The sequence below is a fragment of the Haliotis rufescens genome, unplaced genomic scaffold, assembly GCF_023055435.1.
Source record: "Haliotis rufescens isolate VD_foot unplaced genomic scaffold, xgHalRufe1.0.p SCAF_6, whole genome shotgun sequence".
Classification (NCBI taxonomy): Eukaryota; Metazoa; Mollusca; class Gastropoda; order Lepetellida; family Haliotidae; genus Haliotis; species Haliotis rufescens.
The window spans coordinates 31,292,693-31,311,279 of record NW_025964334.1 but is presented as its reverse complement, the minus strand read 5'-3'; the positions used below and the strand labels follow the sequence as shown (position 1 = coordinate 31,311,279).

Sequence of the window (18,587 nt, the reverse complement as noted above, 5' to 3'; positions counted from 1 at the left end):
ACACACCAACACACACACACCAACACACACACACCAACACACACACACACACACACACACACACACACACACACACACATCCAGTCTTCACACAGAGAAATCTGTTAATTGCGTCTTTTATTACAAATGTAACCAAAACATGGGCACATTTTCAGATGTGATTCCAGGCTACTCAAGTTAAATAAAATGACATCGTGAACCATACGCTGCCCTTCTTACCCGTAGCCTGATTCACAGAGTCCTGTGTAGCCTGTGTCTGTACCCATGCCAGCTTCAGTCCATTGTTTTCACAGGAAGATCGGGCTTCAGGGTATTTCTTGCCAGCACTGACCCCATAAAAGCACCTGCCATCAACAATTCCACTCTTCACACTTTCAGTGAAGGTTGCTGCACACCCCTGAGATCCTGAAACTGTTGGTTAAATATTCAACTAATGTGTTGATGTCCTTGAAACAGCTTGACCCGTCACCCACGCTCGGCTTGAACCGTCGGCCTTGCATAAATTAATAAACATGCCAACGGGAAGAGGTCAACCGGAAGTACATCCTACCCAACGATTTGAGTAAGAGTGAGTCAGTTGTGTTTAACGCCGCTTTCAACAGTATCCCAGTTATATCACAGCGTGTCAGTTTAATGTGGGAGGAAAGCCCGAAATGATGCAGGTCTTAGGCGTTTACCACTTCGGTGAAACCCTAGATCACGGGTATGGTGCTGACAAACCTAGAGACATAATCGGGGCGAACGGGGATTAAAACCCACAATCATAGGTTTCTGGCGTGCCAAAAAGACGGAACTCTGCACAGCGAATTGCGGCACCTGAGACGACTTGGCCACCCGTGCCCCCCTTTTGAGTAAGAGTTAGTGAGTCAAGTTTTACGTCACTTTGGTCAGTGTTCTTCAGTTGGAAGACAAGACAGAAGTGATGCGGGTCTTAGACGTTTACCACATTTACAGGAACTGAATCAACGTTCGAAACCCTAGCAATGAAAATGTTGTTTGTTTTGGTTTTTTGTTTGATTGTTGTTTAACGCCACGCTCAGCAATATTCCAGCTATATGACGGCGGTCTGTAAAATAATCGAGTCTGGACCAGGCAATCCAGAATCAATATTCTCACCACACTCTGTAGCCGCCCCCTCGCACACTGGGCGATATGACGAACTGTTGTCCCCCCCTTTCCACAGGAATTTGTTCTGGTTCAGCGTTGTCATGGTGAATGCCCGGTCAAAGTTAGTGGCGTCCTGAATCTGTTCCCATCGAGGGTTTGTCATGGCCTCCCCTACTGCTCCTCCCCAGCGCCACGTCCCGGACGTCTTCTCCAGGTGCATCCAGTGCTGCATCCAGTCTACAGAAAAGATAAAAGCATGGAACATCCCAAGTAATTAAAATCATTATATATGCTTGGAATAATATATGCTCAACCGGTGGGGCAGGATACGCTCACCTTTTCGCGAAGACCTGGTATCACCACTAACCGATAGTGGTTCATAAACAGAAGCTTATGATGTAGTCGGAATCGTGCAACGGCCTCTGCTTTTAACAGAGATTCATTTATTTTGTGTTTTTTATTTGAAACCTTGCTTGAACCCACAATCACGAGGGAAACATAGTGTAATGTATTCCTGTGCAAAAACTGCCTCCAAGGCTTCGTCGTCCTTTATGATAATCTATGACCATTCATGACCATTTATGATCCTTAATTATCCCTAATGACCCTCGACGATCCCGCGTCCTCCTGGTACTGAATTGTTTAGTTTGTTGTTTAACGCCGCACTCGGCAATATTCCAGTTATATGACGGCGGTCTGTAAATAATCGAGTCTGGACCAGACAACCCAGTAATTGACACCATGAACATCGATCCACGCAAATTGGATACGATGACATGCATCAACAAAGTCAGCGAAGCCGACCACCCGATCCCGTTAGTCGCCTCTTACGACAAGCATAGTCGCCAGGGGAAGTGATAGCATTTTAATACGTACTGGGGACAAAAAGAAATTAACACTTGAAACTTTCTTTCACGTTCACTGTCACTTTCCTCTTTTATGAAGAATGAATATAGTATATATTGCGCGTTGCACCTTATCTTGTGAAAAGAAAAGTAATTAAAAAAGAAAGAGAGTGATATCGGTTTTAATTCGCCAACTGTTAAAACTGTTACGGATGTTTTTTAGACTGTACATTTAGTTTTCAAGCGCAAAAACTTGTAAAATCAGGAAAACTGGTTAACATATGTTTAACATGTCGAAACGATTTAAAACATCATGGAGAAGCAAAGTTGAAAAGTGCCTGTAAGTTCAATGTAAATAATCGGCGGTCTGTAAATAATCGAGTCTGGACCAGACAATCCAGTGATTGACATCATGAGCATCGGTCCACGCAATTGGGATCGATTACATGCATCAACTAAGTCAGTGAGCCTGACCACTGGATCCCGTTAGTCGCCTCTTACGACAAGAATAGTCGTCTTTTTTACCGCAAGCATGGGTTGCTGAAGACCAATTCTACCCCGGAGTCTTCACGGGTCGGGTACTGAATTGATTCCGCATACACATACTATAGGGTCTGTGTTAGAAAAGGTAGTGTCGATGTGTATCTTACTTGTTGCCTCGAAGACCTTCTTCTGTTTATCAGGATCCTGCAGTTGCACAAGTTTGAGCCCGTTGTTGACGCAGTAGTCCTTGGCATCCCTGAAGGATATGGTATGATCAAGGCCGTAAATGCATGTTCCACCAAACTGTGCCTTTACCTTGGTTTGGGTGTAGGTAGACACGATGTTTGCGGTGCACGTGGGGCTGTCTTATTACGATAATGAAAAGAAAATGAGTTAACCTTAGTTTGTTGTTGGCATAAGTGACAATGTGTGTGAGAGAGCGTATGTGTGTGTGAGAGAGAAAGAGAGAGCGTGTGTGTGTGTGCTTGCGTGTGTGTATGTGTGCTTGCGTGTGTGTGTGTGTATGTGTGCTCGCGTCTGTGTATGTGTGCTTGCGTGTGTGTGTGTGTGTGTGCGTGTGTGTGCGTGCGTGCGTGCGTGCGTGTGTGTGTGTGCGCGCGCGCTTTAACACGGTGGCCGCATTGAACAGTGGTTAAGCCTAATCTGGTAGGAGAGCACAAAGTGTTGCACTCCTACATCTTTGCTATTTTGGTAAAATACACGAACGCGGATAGGCGCCGCAAAAACTAACGATCATTATCAGGGCGATTCTGGGATTCAAGCCCAAAGTCAGCGGATCCCAGGCCGATAGTCACATCTACCAACAAACTCCGAATTCTACAGTGTAGTCTCATGTACTTTGTCATAGAAAAGAAAAAGGACATAAATGTGTCTTACCTCGTACCACGACATCAGAAGGACATTGTAGAGGACATGCCGACGCGTCTCCTAAACTGGCCAATGATGCACCTACGATCGTATTCTGAAATGGGAATTCTTAGTTAGGAGGTTCTTAAATTGAGTAAGATTATACCCTTTTCATAATCTACCAAAATATCTCTCTGCCGAGGTTAGTTAAAAAGGGTTAACTCTAAGACCTGTAATCGCCAGTATTAAATGTTTCATTCAATCTTGGACCCTGAGTGAGTGAGTGAGTGAGTGAGTGAGTGAGTGAGTGAGTTTGATTTAAAGCCACTTTGACCATTATTCCAGTTAAATCACGGCGTGTCAGTGTGATGTGGTAGGAAACCTGAAGCAGGTCTTGACAAACCTAGAAACATAATTCGAGTTTTCGGACCCGTTATCACAAGTTTCTGCGAAGCCTAATATACGGGACGCAATTCTAGATCTTGACTTGCAGTACCTCAGACGACTAGGCCCCGTACATTGTACAACATACAAGTTCTGTCACGAGCAAATCATATGCATTTCTACAATGTCGCCTTTGAGGTTTTGAATCTAGTTTTTTTCTTTTTGAAAAAATCTTCGGTTGTCAAAACAGGACAAACGTACTGCCTAATCCAGCATATGAACGTTTGACGTTCATTTTGATTTAGGTGAAAACAGACTGATCGACGGTTACATGTTTCTCAGACCATAGAACAGGGACAAGATATTTAATTTTAATGTGTTTATAAACGCGTTTGTGTTTGGGTCTCTGTTGATATTAGCTGGCAACTATTATGCGTGTCATTGACAGCGCCCCTTTGTCAAATGACAGGGTTACCTACACTTGGTCTTCAATGGGTCACTTTCTTCACACAAGAAGCGTGTCTACCAATAAGATATAAAAGGTAGACATATCAACTCCAAGTTCGTTGACGCGTGACAACTTTGGAGCAAGTTATTTTCCTCTGCACTGGTTTTAAGCCAGACAGAGATCTCACCTTGCAATGATCCTGTTTCAGGACTAAGGCTTGGCATAATCTGTATTGAACTTGAAAATGCATTCAAACGTTCAACAGCAATACTGTTATGGCAACATAATATCATTGTATAACTTGTGTTATGATTATTTGAATTCCAGCTTGCATGTATACGTTGTCATTATTACTGATGTATACTGGTATATAAGCACATATAGTACCCTGAACACAAATGGATAGGTTTTACAAATATTCCATTATCTGTTTATCGGTAGTCAGGGTTCCCTGGTGCTTGTAGTTTAAACTATGATAGTTAGGACACTATGTAGATATAGCAGAAGCAGGGTATCTTAATTAATAAACAGTGAAATATAATCTGACATCGGAATATGTACGAAGACCACTGGTCAAGGTGTAAACATCAAATTGTCTACTATCGGTCTCTAGTCAAGATGTAAACATCAGATTGTCTACAATCGGTCTCTGCTCAAGATGTAAACATCGGATTATGTACAACAGGCCACTGGTCATGATGTAAACATCAAAATGTCTACAATCGGTCTCTGGTCAAGATGTAAACATCAGATTGTCAACAATCGGTCCCTAGTCAAGATGTAAACATCAGATTGTCTACAATCGGTCCCTAGTCAAGATGTAAACATTAGATTGTCTACAATCGGTCCCTAGTCAAGATGTAAACATCAGATTGTCTACAATCGGTCCCAAGTCAAGATATAATCATTCAATTGTCTACAATCAATCCCTAGTCAAGATGTAAATATCAGATTGTCTATAATCGGTCCCTAGTCAAGATGTAAACATCAGATTGTCAACAATCGCTCTTTAGTCAAGATGTAAACATCAGATTGTCTACAATCGCTCTCTGATCAAGATGTAAACATCAGATTGTCTACAATCGCTCTCTAGTCAAGGAGTAAACATAAAATTGTCTACAATCGGTCCCTAGTCAAGATGTAAACATCAGATTGTCTACAATCGGTCTCTAGTCAAGATGTAAACATCGGATTGTCTACAATCGGTCCCTAGTCAAGATGTAAACATCAGATTGTCTACAATCGGTTCCAAGTCAAGATGTAAGCATCCAATTGTCTACAATCAATCCCTAGTCAAGATGTAAACATCAGATTGTCTATAATCGGCCCCTAGTCAAGATGTAAACATCCGATTGTCTACAATCACTCTCTGGTCAAGATGTAAACATCAGATTGTCTACAATCGGTCTCTAGGCAAGGAGTAAACATAAAATTGTCTACCATCGGTCTCTGGTCAAGATGTAAACATCAGATTCTCAACAATCGATCCCTAGTCAAGATGTAAACATCAGATTGTCAACAATCGCTCTCTAGTCAAGATGTAAACATCAGATTGTCTACAATCGCTCTCTGGTCAAGATGTAAACATCAGATTGTCTACAATCGATCTCTAGTCAAGGAGTAAACATCAAATTGTCTACAATCAGTCCCTAGTCAAGATGTAAACATCAGATTGTCTATAATCGGCCCCTAGTCAAGATGTAAACATCAGATTGTCTACAATCGCTCTCTGGTCAAGATGTAAACATCAGATTGTCTACAATCGGTCTCTAGTCAAGGAGTAAACATAAAATTGTCTACAATCGGTCTCTAGTCAAGATGTAAACATCAGATTGTCTACAATCGCTCTCTAGTCAAGATGTAAACATCAGATTGTCTACAATCGCTCTATAGTCAAGATGTAAACATCAGATTGTCTACAATCGATCTGTAGTCAAGGAGTAAACATCAAATTGTCTACAATCGGTCTCTAGTCAAGATGTAAACATCAGATTGTCTACAATCAGTCCCTAGTCAAGATATAAACATCAGATTGTCTACAATCGGTCCCTAGTCAAGATGTAAACATCAGATTGTCTACAATCGGTCTCTAGTCAAGATGTAAACATCAGATTGTCTACAATCGGTCTCTAGTCAAGATGTAAACATTAGCTTGTCTACAATCGGCCCCTAGTCAAGATGTAAACATCAGATTGTCTACAATCGGTCCCAAGTCAAGATGTAAGCATTCAATTGTCTACAATCGATCCCTAGTCAAGATGTAAACATCAGATTGTCTATAACCGGCCCCTAGTCAAGATGTAAACATCAGATTGTCTACAATCGCTCTCTGGTCAAGATGTAAACATCAGATTGTCAACAATCGGTCCCTAGTCAAGATGTAAACATCAGATTTTCTACAATCGCTCTCTAGATAAGATGTAAACATCAGATTGTCGACAATCGCTCTCTAGTCAAGATGTAAACATCAGATTGTCTACAATCGATCTGTAGTCAAGATGTAAACATCAAATTTTCTACAATCGGTCTCTAGTCAAGATGTAAACATCAAATTGTCTACAATCGGTCTCTAGTCAAGATGTAAACATCAGATTGTCTACAATCGATCTGTAGTCAAGGAGTAAACATCAAATTTTCTACAATCGGTCTCTAGTCAAGATGTAAACATCAAATGGTCTACAATCGGTCTCTAGTCAAGATGTAAACATCAAATTGTCTACAATCGGTCTCTAGTCAAGATGTAAACATCAGATTGTCTACAATCGGTCCCTAGTCAAGATGTAAACATCAGATTGTCTACAATCGGTCTCTAGTCAAGATGTAAACATCAGATTGTCTACAATCGGTCTCTAGTCAAGATGTAAACATCAGATTGTCTACAATCGCTCTCTAGTCAAGATGTAAACATCAGATTGTCTACAATCGCTCTCTAGTCAAGATGTAAACATCAGATTGTCTACAATCGCTCTCTAGTCAAGATGTAAACATCAGATTGTCTACAATCGATCTGTAGTCAAGGAGTAAACATCAAATTGTCTACAATCGCTCTCTAGTCAAGATGTAAACATCAAATGGTCTACAATCGGTCTCTAGTCAAGATGTAAACATCAAATTGTCTACAATCGGTCTCTAGTCAAGATGTAAACATCAGATTGTCTACAATCGGTCCCTAGTCAAGATGTAAACATCAGATTGTCTACAATCGGTCTCTAGTCAAGATGTAAACATCAGATTGTCTACAATCGGTCTCTAGTCAAGATGTAAACATCAAATGGTCTACAATCGGTCTCTAGTCAAGATGTAAACATCAAATTGTCTACAATCGCTCTCTAGTCAAGATGTAAACATCAGATTGTCTACAATCGCTCTGTAGTCAAGATGTAAACATCAGATTGTCTACAATCGCTCTCTAGTCAAGATGTAAACATCAGATTGTCTACAATCGCTCTCTAGTCAAGATGTAAACATCAGATTGTCTACAATCGCTCTCTAGTCAAGATGTAAACATCAAATTGTCTACAATCGCTCTCTAGTCAAGATGTAAACATCAGATTGTCTACAATCGCTCTCTAGTCAAGATGTAAACATCAGATTGTCTACAATTGCTCTCTAGTCAAGATGTAAACATCAAATTGTCTACAATCGGTCTCTAGTCAAGATGTAAACATCAGATTGTCTACAATCGGTCTCTAGTCAAGATGTAAACATCAAATTGTCTACAATCGGTCTCTAGTCAAGATGTAAACATCAAATTGTCTACAATCGGTCCCTAGTCAAGATGTAAACATCAGATTGTCTACAATCGGTCCCTAGTCAAGATGTAAACATCAGATTGTCTACAATCGGCCCCTAGTCAAGATGTAAACATCAGCTTGTCTACAATCGGTCCCTCGTCAAGATGTAAACATCAGATTGTCTACAATCGGTCCCTAGTCAAGATGTAAACATCGGATTGTCTACAATCGGTCTCTAGTCAAGGAGTAAACATAAAATTGTCTACAATCGCTCTCTCGTCAAGATGTAAACATCAAATTGTCTACAATCGGTCCCTAGTCAAGATGTAAACATCAGATTGTCTACAATGGGTCCCAAGTCAAGATGTAAGCATTCAATTGTCTACAATCGATCCCTAGTCAAGATGTAAACATTAGCTTGTCTACAATCGGTCCCTAGTCAAGATGTAAACATCAGATTGTCTACAATCGGTCCCAAGTCAAGATGTAAGCATTCAATTGTCTACAATCGATCCCTAGTCAAGATGTAAACATCAGATTGTCTATAATCTGCCCCTAGTCAAGATGTAAACATCAGATTGTCTACAATCGCTCTCTATTCAAGATGTAAACATCAGATTGTCTACAATCGGTCTCTAGTCAAGGAGTAAACATAAAATTGTCTACAATCGGTCTCTGGTCAAGATGTAAACATCAGATTGTCAACAATCGGTCCCTAGTCAAGATGTAAACATCAGATTGTCTACAATCGCTCTCTAGTCAAGATGTAAACATCAGATTGTCTACAATTGCTCTCTAGTCAAGATGTAAACATCAGATTGTCTACAATCGATCTGTAGTCAAGGAGTAAACATCAGATTGTCTACAACCGGTCCCTAGTCAAGATATAAACATCAGATTGTCTACAATCGGTCCCTAGTCAAGATGTAAACATCAAATTGTCTACAATCGGTCTCTAGTCAAGATGTAAACATCAGATTGTCTACAATCGGTCCCTAGTCACGATATAAACATCAGATTGTCTACAATCGGTCTCTAGTCAAGATGTAAACATCAAATGGTCTACAATCGGTCTCTAGTCAAGATGTAAACATCAGATTGTCTACAATCGGTCTCTAGTCAAGATGTAAACATCAAATTGTCTAAAATCGGTCTCTAGTCAAGATGTAAACATCAGATTGTCTACAATCGGTCACTAGTCAAGATGTAAACATCAGATTGTCTACAATCGGCCTCTAGTCAAGATGTAAACATCAGATTGTCTACAATCGCTCTCTAGTCAAGATGTAAACATCAGATTGTCTACAATCGCTCTCTGGTCAAGATGTAAAAGATGATATCTTGTGGTTATTTTCAGACATTTCAGAAAAAGAAACTGACCCCTCTTTGTTCCCTGGTCATTGAAAATAACCGAAACTTAAACCATTACGTGAACACAGAACACCGATATCAGTGAGTGAGTGAGTATGGTTTTACGCCGCTTCTTGCAATATTCCAGCAATATCACGGCGGGGGACACCAGAAATGGGCTTCACATATTGTACCCATGTCGGGAATGGAACCCGGGTCTTCGGCGTGACGAGCGAACGCTTTAACCACTAGGCTACCCGACCGCCCCAACACCGATATCACTAGTATTAATGTTGAAAGGAACCTGAGAACAAAAGAAATAATCTTAAAAAGGCATTAACGTTTGACTTCATCCCAACTGAACACTAATCCAGTTTAAACTGGTTTGGGCAACCTAAAAATGAAAATTATTCATTGACGACAACGTTCAATTTAATGTTGATTACTGTACTTGCGCAGGATGTATTGATATGAGGTGACCAATTAAAGTAAAAAAAGTTTTTTTCTTCACGGTTTGAAAACGATATAAGAAAGTTCTATAACTATTTTGTCTTCATTTCCATAAGACCGGACTGTACTCTATTTCACGACGATAAATGCAATGATTGGGGCTACACTTAATTAAGAAATATACAACGACCACGAGTCGTTTATATCTTATATGAGATATCAACATTATGTACAGCCTCTTTAAGGATGACGATAAATTGTACAAGCCTTAAAAATATTTACCCCTATTTAAATAATGATGACTCCCTCAATAGAATCCGACCTCGGTAATGTCGGACAAGTCCATTTATGCACAGGTGGGTAATTCCCGTATTTCCCAAAATCCACACGTCGATTACCTGTATCTCTTCTCCCAGTACCGATTGTCATACCTCTACCGCTTTGGAATGCGCTCGTTCGGTCATTGCGTTTATCTGCGTTTCCAAGCCATATATATTGGGAACAACTCACTAGACACTCCCCTCTCGTCAAGTTGCGAGCGCATGTTAGAATCTCCAGAAATGACGCAATGATATAACAATGTTTATCGTAAAATAAACCACGCTTCGTTCTTCATTGTTCTTTGCAATTTATCGCGTACCTATCTTATATAAGGCAATAAAGCGTACTAAATCTAAACAATTAAAAATACATTTTGTAATTATACATTCTTCATATTCAGTTGAGGTGGTTCGGTAGCGCAGTGGTTAAAGCGTTAGCTAGTTCTGCCTAAGACACGGGTTCGATTCTTCACATGGTTACATATGTGAAGAACTCTGTTTATGTCGTGATGTTGATGGAACAATGCTAAATCAGGCGTTGTACCAAACTCACAATCCCTCGCAATCACCATTTCGACCCCATGTAGGTCCCCACTCGCCCGTTTCGGTAACCTGCAAGAAGACCCCCTAACGAAGAATGTTATGTTCGAAAAAACGACAAACCAATCGGACTGCGCGTATGACTCCAAGTACATCGGTCAATTTTTTATTTTACACCTGAATAATTACGCAACTAGTTGACCCTTCTTTTAACGATGCCCGTTTGCGCTTAGACGGAACCCAGTCGCATAAATGGCCACGAGAGGGGCACGAGGCGCTATTCGGCTTATCCCGGAATAACACGAGATGGTAACGAATTCCTTCTTTTCCAAACTGGGCTAAACACCACCTGTTTCTACACTGTACACTGTTTACTTACCCCCGTCGGTAACTTAATGGTAAAGTATGCCTCAGCTTTAGCGATGACTCTGGCACAAATAGGTGATCCTGTGTGGAGAACAAACAAAATACAGTAGACACAAGTCATATTTACCCACCAGAAGAAGAAAAGAAGAAGTTTATTTGCAAGAAATCCTCACGCAATATACAAAGACAAAACCTAAATAAAACACAAGAGGTCATAGAATTATCCAATGATATGTTCTTACATTGCAGAATTTTGCTCATAAGCATAATGCAGGTATGTGATAAATCTTCAGGAATTTGTCATTGTTATTACACGTCACCAACTACACTTTGCACAACGTAGGATGTTTCTGAACAATTTCAGGTAGATGTACTTCTCACAGATCATCATATTACAAAGACGTTCACAAAAAATGGGATTCGTCGTTAATACAGTCCTAGACGAATTCGGCGATTACGCGATCGCAAAAAATATTTGGAGAAACTGTAACTTACCGCAGAATTGCAGAGGAATCGCGGAATTTGTAAATCAGTAAACTAATTTTTATTATTTTCAAGCTATTCTATCGAATTTTGCATTCGAATGATGCCAATACATTTAAGAAACGATCCAAACGTACAAATATGTATCTTGCAATAAAACCAAATTTTAAATGAATAATTCGTAGTTTTTAGATATTCTTGTTCAATGCACAAAAATATATTGTGTTCACATCTAACCATAAATAAACACCAGTGATACAATGCATATTGCATTATTTTATGATTTATACAATGATAACTGTTTATGATGAGAGTTTATGGAATTATTTCGTTTCGGATTTGGACTGAGATTCTATACCATCATCTCATGCTGGACATGTTTACCGTCTAGTTACAAAAACAGGCTTATGCAATATATAGAACTATGTAATATACTGTACAAAGAAGTAAGGGGTCATGAATAGTTTGAGGGATATAGAACATTGAACATAAAATATGTATGATCCCTAATTTTTGTGTTCAGCGCGCGCGCGCACGCACGCACGCACGCACACGCACACGCACACGCACACGCACACACACACACTCACACACACACACACCACCACCACCACCACCACAAATTATATATATATCACACACAACAAAATTAATAATGAGGAGCTTTCATGACCGTTTAAGTGTTGTTGGTCGTGGTACATAACACGGTGAGGCCATGTTACATCAATGTTCTCGGGTGAGTGTAGGGCAAGACAGGGGACCAGACAGAGGACCAGATAGGGGACCAGATAGGGGACCAGATAGGGAGCCAGATAGGGGACCAGATAGGGGACCAGACAGGGGACCAGATAGGGGACCAGATAGGGGACCAGATAGGGAGCCAGATAATTTTGCTTGATTGTTGTTGTTTTTTAATGCGGAATAGTTACATATATAAAATGATAGAATTGATTTTAGTTTAGATATGTATATGTAAACCAAAACAATCATTTTTCGTCAGGATATAAATCAAGATACACTTTCAAACGACACCTATTCTGAATGAAAGTATACAGCAATCGATGCTAAACTATTGTCCAGGTATATTTATATATCACATACTTGATGGTTGATAACAGATGCAGTCTCCAACGTCAATGCTGTGTACCTCCACGATGATGGAGACGAAGAGCAAAGTCCACAGCATCGCTGTTGAGTAGTATATGTAAGAGACAAATCAACCAGTACAATATGGCTCACTGCTGCTGTCGAATCTGAGACTGTTTGGCAAAATGCATTGCTCTACTTATATGGCGGATTATTTCAGTGCAAAGCAGAAGGCATTATTATTTCTTTACATGCCTTTAAGGCGGAGGCGCGCATTTACTATTAACATTTGTATACACCCCTTTCAATGGAATAGTACACCGTGTGACTCCTTCATAAAAGTATGAATAGATTCATCTTTTTATGACTTCTGAATGGAATCATTGAACAGACTTTGTGGCGTTGTCACCTCACATGAACCAGAAAATGTGTAAAAAAATGTACCAAAGTGCGGCAATGCGACAGTTGGAACACAATGTTAAATATTTTGCCTTGACATTGTCCCGTTGTCATCTTTCCGTAAAACACCAGCTTGCACTGGTACGGATTGGTGCCGATTTTACAGTGCTAGCTCACTGAGATAGCATACAGCATGAATGCCCCACCCATGAAAACCCCACTCAGGCACAGTATACTGACTCAGAGCCAACCAGTCCTTGTTTTGGCCCCTTAATGCGAGCGTCAGGCAGGGTAACAACAAGTACCATCTTTTGGTATGAAGCAACCGGTGATCGAACATGGACCTTCCGCTCTCCGGGGGGACGCTCTACCACTAGACCACAAGTATTTCACTTTCTCCGAATAAATATCTTGCCCATAATGATTGTAAGGAGAAGAAGCTTAACAATACTTACTTTTGAATGCAAATTGTGTGAGTGACGGGTGCTACTGGTTGGTGGGATAGCCTAGCCCTTTTCGCGACCACCTGGTGTCATCACTGATTTTCATACTACTTAACCGCTGTTTTGCCTTTTAAGCCCAATGGAATCTATTTCGGTGGAGATAATCGAGACTGGTTATTCTCTGAAGTTGGCGCTTTCTATTTTCTATTAAGGGTACTAATAAATGCAGTTTATCGGTTGAATAGTTAATGTCTATCATGCCGATATCAAATATAATTCAATGCTAACAAATCATTAACTAGCAATGCATCTCTTTTTGTCAATAAAATGTGCACTAATTATAATATTCATAGTATGAACACCATAGGTGCACACGCGCGACGTGAAACTTTGGATCTCCTGTCAAAGTCAGGGTTTTCACTTCTTTCGGAGGCACGCTGTGAGGTTCCTGGGTGTTGGATATTCAAGGTAGACCCGCGTGTTTTTCAAATCATCATGGTATATCTTTTGGAGCTATAACTACATGTTTTATAACAAGTACATCAGGGCCAACACATGCAAGTTTTATGAATAGGGTTGTATTCACAACATACTGGCGTACCATACTCGGGTATTCAATGCCAAATCAACAAAGCAAGCCCATAGCAATATATATACATAACACTGGTAGCACAAAGCATTCTGTGTAACGCCCTTGGTCTGTATGTGATCTATTGTTTGTCCCAGGCACAAGCGCATGACATTGCTAACTTATAAATAACAATATTGTGTGTGTGTGTGTGTGTGTTTGTGTGTGTGTTTGTTTGTTTTTGTTTGTTTTTGTTTGTTTTTTTTTGTGTGTGTGTGTGTGTGTGTGTGTGTGTGTGTGTGTGTGTGTGTGTGTGTGTGTGTGTGTGTGTGTGTGTGTGTGTGTGTGTGTGTGTGTGTGTGTGTGTGTGTGTGTGTGTGTGTGAGGAAATTCAGTCAGTTTATGCCCGTTCTAAGGCAAAGAAGCCATGGTTAAGTTTAGTTACACCAAGGGGGTGCGTTAGATTTAACGCCGCTTTTAACAGTATTCCAGTTATATCACGGTGTGTCAGTTTAAAGTGGGAGGAAAGCCCCAAGTGATGCAGGTCTCAGACGTTTACCACTTCGGTGAAACCCACGAGCACGTGTATTCTGCGGACAAACCTAGAAATATAATCGGGGCGAACCGGGATTCGAACCAACAATCATAAGTTTCTTGCATAAGCAACTCTGCACAGCGAATCGCGGTGCCTTAGACGACGGGGGCACCCGTTCCCCCCACGATGCTACAAAAAATAAGTGTAAATGACAGGTACCTAATATATATATATATATATATATATATATATATATATATATATATATATATATATATATATATATATATATATATATATATATATATATATTTATACATACAAATATACAAACTGAACTAACCTCCTTATTTCTCAGTGAGTACATGCAATACATTTTTTAAATTTGTCAGACAAGAATCATGGACATTAACAAAGTTATCAAGCCATTATAAAGCTAACATTCTAGCTCATACTTATCTCCACCCGTGAAGATCCCGGTTAGACTAGGTCTTCAGCAACCCATGCCTGTCGTAAGATGCGACTAACAGGATCGGGTGGTCAGGCTCGCTGACTTGGTTGATGCATGTCATGATATGCCAGTTGCGTAGATCGATGTCCATAATGTCAATCACTGGATTATCTGATCCGGGCTTGTTCATTTACAGAACGCCGTCATACAGCTGGAATATTGCTGAGTGAGGCGTTAAACAACAAATTAACAAACAAAACAAACAAATAATCGGCCCCTCAGATCTAGCAGCAGGTTCTGCAGGCCCCTCAGATCTAGCAGCAGGTTCCACAGGCCCCTCAGATCAAGCAGCAGGTTCCACAGGCCCCTCAGATCTAGCAGCAGGTTCCGCAGGCCCCTCAGATCTAGCAGCAGGTTCTGCAGGCTCCTCAGATCTAGCAGCTGGTTCCACAGGACCCTCAGATCTAGCAGCAGGTTCCGCAGGCCCCGCAGATCTAGCAGCAGGTTCAGCAGGTAATTCAAATCTAGCAGCAGGTTTCACAGGCTCCTCAGATCTAGCAGCAGGTTCAGCAGGTAACTCAGATCTAGCAGCAGGTTCCGCAGGCCCCTCAGATCCAGCAGTAGGTTCCGCAGGCCCCTCAGATCTAGCAGCAGGTTCCGCAGGCCCCTCAGATCTAGCAACAGGTCCCGCAGGCCCCTCGGGTCTAGCAGCAGGTTCAGCAGGTAACTCAAATCTAGCAGCAGGTTTCACAGGCCCCTCAGATCTAGCAGCAGGTTCAGCAGGTATCTCAGATCTAGCAGCAGATTTAGCAGGCCCCTCAGATATAGCAGCAGGTTCAGCAGGTAACTCAAATCTAGCAGCAGGTTCCACAGGCCCCTCAAATCTAGCAGCAGGTTCCGCAGGCCCCTCAGATCTAGCAGCAGATTTCGCAGGCCCCTCAGATATAGCAGCAGGTTCCACAGGCCCCTCAGATCTAGGAGTAGGTTCTGCAGGCCCCTCAGATCTAGCAGTAGGTTCCGCAGGCCCCTCAGATCTAGCAGCAGGTTCCGCAGGCCCCTCAGATCTAGCAGCAGGTTCCACAGGCCCCTCAGATCTAGCAGCAGGTTCCGCAGGCCCCTCAAATCTAGCAGCAGGTTCCGCAGGCCCCTCAGATCTAGCAGCAGATTTCGCAGGCCCCTCTGATATAGCAGCAGGTTCCACAGGCCCCTCAGATCTAGGATTAGGTTCTGCAGGCCCCTCAGATCTAGCAGTAGGTTCAGCAGGCCCCTCAGATCTAGCAGCAGGTTCCGCAGGCCCCTCAGATCTAGCAGCAGATTCCGCAGGCCCCTCGAATCTAGCAGCAGGTTCCCTAGGGCCCCTTAGATCTAGCTGCTGGTTCAACAGGCCCCTCAGATCTAGCAGCAGGTTCCACAGGCCCCTCAGATCCAGCAGTAGGTTCCGCAGGCCCCTCGGATCTAGCAGCAGATTCTGCAGGCCCCTCGAATATAGCAGCAGGTTCCCCAGGGCCCCTCTGATCTAGCAGCAGGTGCTGCAGGCCCCTCAGATCTAGCAGCTGGCTCAGCAGGCCCCTCAGATCTAGCAGCAGGTTCCACAGGCCCCTCAGATCTAGCAGCAGATTTCGCAGGCCCCTCGAATCTAGCAGCAGGTTCCACAGGCCCCTCAGATCTAGCAGCAGGTTCAGCAGGTATCTCAGATCTAGCAGCAGGTTCCACAGGCCCCTCAGATCTAGCAGCAGGTTCAGCAGGTAACTCAAATCTAGCAGCAGGTTCCACAGGCACCTCAAATCTAGCAGCAGGTTCCGCAGGCCCCTCAGATCTAGCAGCAGATTTCGCAGGCCCCTCAGATATAGCAGCAGGTTCCACAGGCCCCTCAGATCTAGGAGTAGGTTCTGCAGGCCCCTCAGATCTAGCAGTAGGTTCCGCAGGCCCCTCAGATCTAGCAGCAGGTTCCGCAGGCCCCTCAGATCTAGCAGCAGATTTCGCAGGCCCCTCAGATCTAGCAGCAGGTTCCACAGGCCCCTCAGATCCAGCAGTAGGTTCCGCAGGCCCCTCAGATCTAGCAGCAGATTCTGCAGCCCCCTCGAATATAGCAGCAGGTTCCGCAGGCCCCTCAGATCTAGCAGCAGGTTCAGCAGGCCCCTCAGATCTAGCAGCAGGCTCCACAGGCCCCTCAGATCTAGCAGCAGGTTCCGCAGGCCCCTCAGATCTAGCAGCAGGTTCTGCAGGCCCCTCAGATCTAGCAGCAGGTTCCGCAGGCCCCTCAGATCTAGCAGTAGGTTCAGCAGGTAACTCAAATCTAGCAGCAGGTTCCGCAGGCCCCTCAGATCTAGCAGCAGGTTCTGCAGGCCCCTCATATCTAGCAGCAGGTTCAGCAGGCCCCTCAGATCTAGCAGTAGGTTCCGCAGGTAACTCAAATCTAGCAGCAGGTTCCGCAGGCCCCCTCAGATCTAGCAGCAGGTTCAGCAGGCCCCTCAGATCTAGCAGTAGGTTCAGCAGGTAACTCAAATCTAGCAGCAGGTTCCGCAGGCCCCTCAGATCTAGCAGCAGGTTCAGCAGGCCCCTCAGATCTAGCAGTAGGTTCAGCAGGTAACTCAAATCTAGCAGCAGGTTCCACAGGCCCCTCAGATCTAGCAGTAGGTTCCGCAGGCCCCTCAGATCTAGCAGCAGGTTCAGCAGGCCCCTCAGATCTTGCAGTAGGTTCAGCAGGTAACTCAAATCTAGCAGCAGGTTCCGCAGGCCCCTCAGATCTAGCAGCAGGTTCCGCAGGCCCCTCAGATCTAGCAGCAGGTTCAGCAGGCCCCTCAGATCTAGCAGTAGGTTCAGCAGGCCCCTCAGATCTAGCAGCAGGATCCGCAGGCCCCTCAGATCTAGCAGCAGGTTCAGCAGGCCCCTCAGATCTAGCAGCAGGTTCCACAGGCCCCTCAGATCTAGCAGCAGGTTCAGCAGGCCCCTCAGATCTAGCAGCAGGTTCAGCAGGTAACTCAGATCTAGCAGCAGATTTAGCAGGCCCCTCAGATCTAGCAGCAGGTTCCGCAGGCCCCTCAAATCTAGCAGCAGGTTTCACAGGCCCCTCAGATCTACATACAGACTGCGGTCCCTTCTATGCACACAGATCTGTTGCGGTCGGTTTGGCCAAATGGCTCCTCAGATCAAGCAGCAGACTCTGCAGACCCCCCAGATCTAGCAGCAGGTTCAACACAGACCGGGACCCCTTCTATGCTCACAGGTCTGTTGTGGTCGGTTTCCTCAAATGGCTTCAGACGGAATTTACGTATAATTTGGTTGAATGTTGTCATGGTGTGGGCTCTTGTGTGTGGTTATAGGAGGTCATGAGGTGTATCCTCCAATCGGTCGACAGGGATGGTTGCATGCTCGATGTCTCCCTCTGCAACCGACTGCCACAAGCCATCTCCATTCTTCTCAAGGACGATCCAGTGCTGCACAAAACCTATGTTAGACACACACTTAATGACAAAGAATACTAGTAATTGACAACGTAACCCTCGTTAAGCTATTACTTAATCATGAGAGTTTTTACATATTCTTTGACTTCGTAATTGATGATATTGTGCAGACAATTTGTTGCTATCTACGCAGTCGCCACAATAATAAAGATACATAAATATGTATGACCATGTAAATGTAGAATTTGTCAAATCTGAAAAGTTCAATGTCAGTACATCCTGCAAAATGTCATTTTATTCCTGTCAGGAGAGGTATCGAGTTTG

General features: G+C 43.0%; 2 protein-coding genes across 2 annotated transcripts in view; both read right to left on the bottom strand.

Moving 5' to 3' along the window:
• Positions 1 to 12,658, bottom strand: part of LOC124119157 — a 36,603-nt gene extending 23,945 nt beyond the window's left edge. Inside the window, exons 1-6 of the mRNA XM_046481570.2 lie at positions 12,479 to 12,658; positions 10,908 to 10,975; positions 3,333 to 3,417; positions 2,603 to 2,800; positions 1,117 to 1,344; positions 220 to 411 (exon numbers count right to left, since the gene is read on the bottom strand). Coding sequence (XP_046337526.2) covers positions 220 to 411; positions 1,117 to 1,344; positions 2,603 to 2,800; positions 3,333 to 3,417; positions 10,908 to 10,975; positions 12,479 to 12,563 — 856 coding nt within the window. The 5' untranslated portion in view covers positions 12,564 to 12,658. The remainder of the gene's footprint in view (positions 1 to 219; positions 412 to 1,116; positions 1,345 to 2,602; positions 2,801 to 3,332; positions 3,418 to 10,907; positions 10,976 to 12,478) is intronic.
• Positions 12,659 to 15,202: 2,544 nt separating this feature from the next.
• On the bottom strand, positions 15,203 to 18,274 carry LOC125374832 (glutamine-rich protein 2-like). Its single transcript, XM_048386494.1, has 4 exons — positions 18,256 to 18,274; positions 17,328 to 17,906; positions 16,272 to 17,245; positions 15,203 to 16,228 (listed from the first exon to the last, which is right to left on the bottom strand). The coding sequence occupies exons 1-4, from the start codon at positions 18,272 to 18,274 to the stop codon at positions 15,203 to 15,205; spliced, it is 2,598 nt and encodes an 865-aa protein (XP_048242451.1).
• Between the last annotated feature and the right edge of the window lie 313 nt (positions 18,275 to 18,587).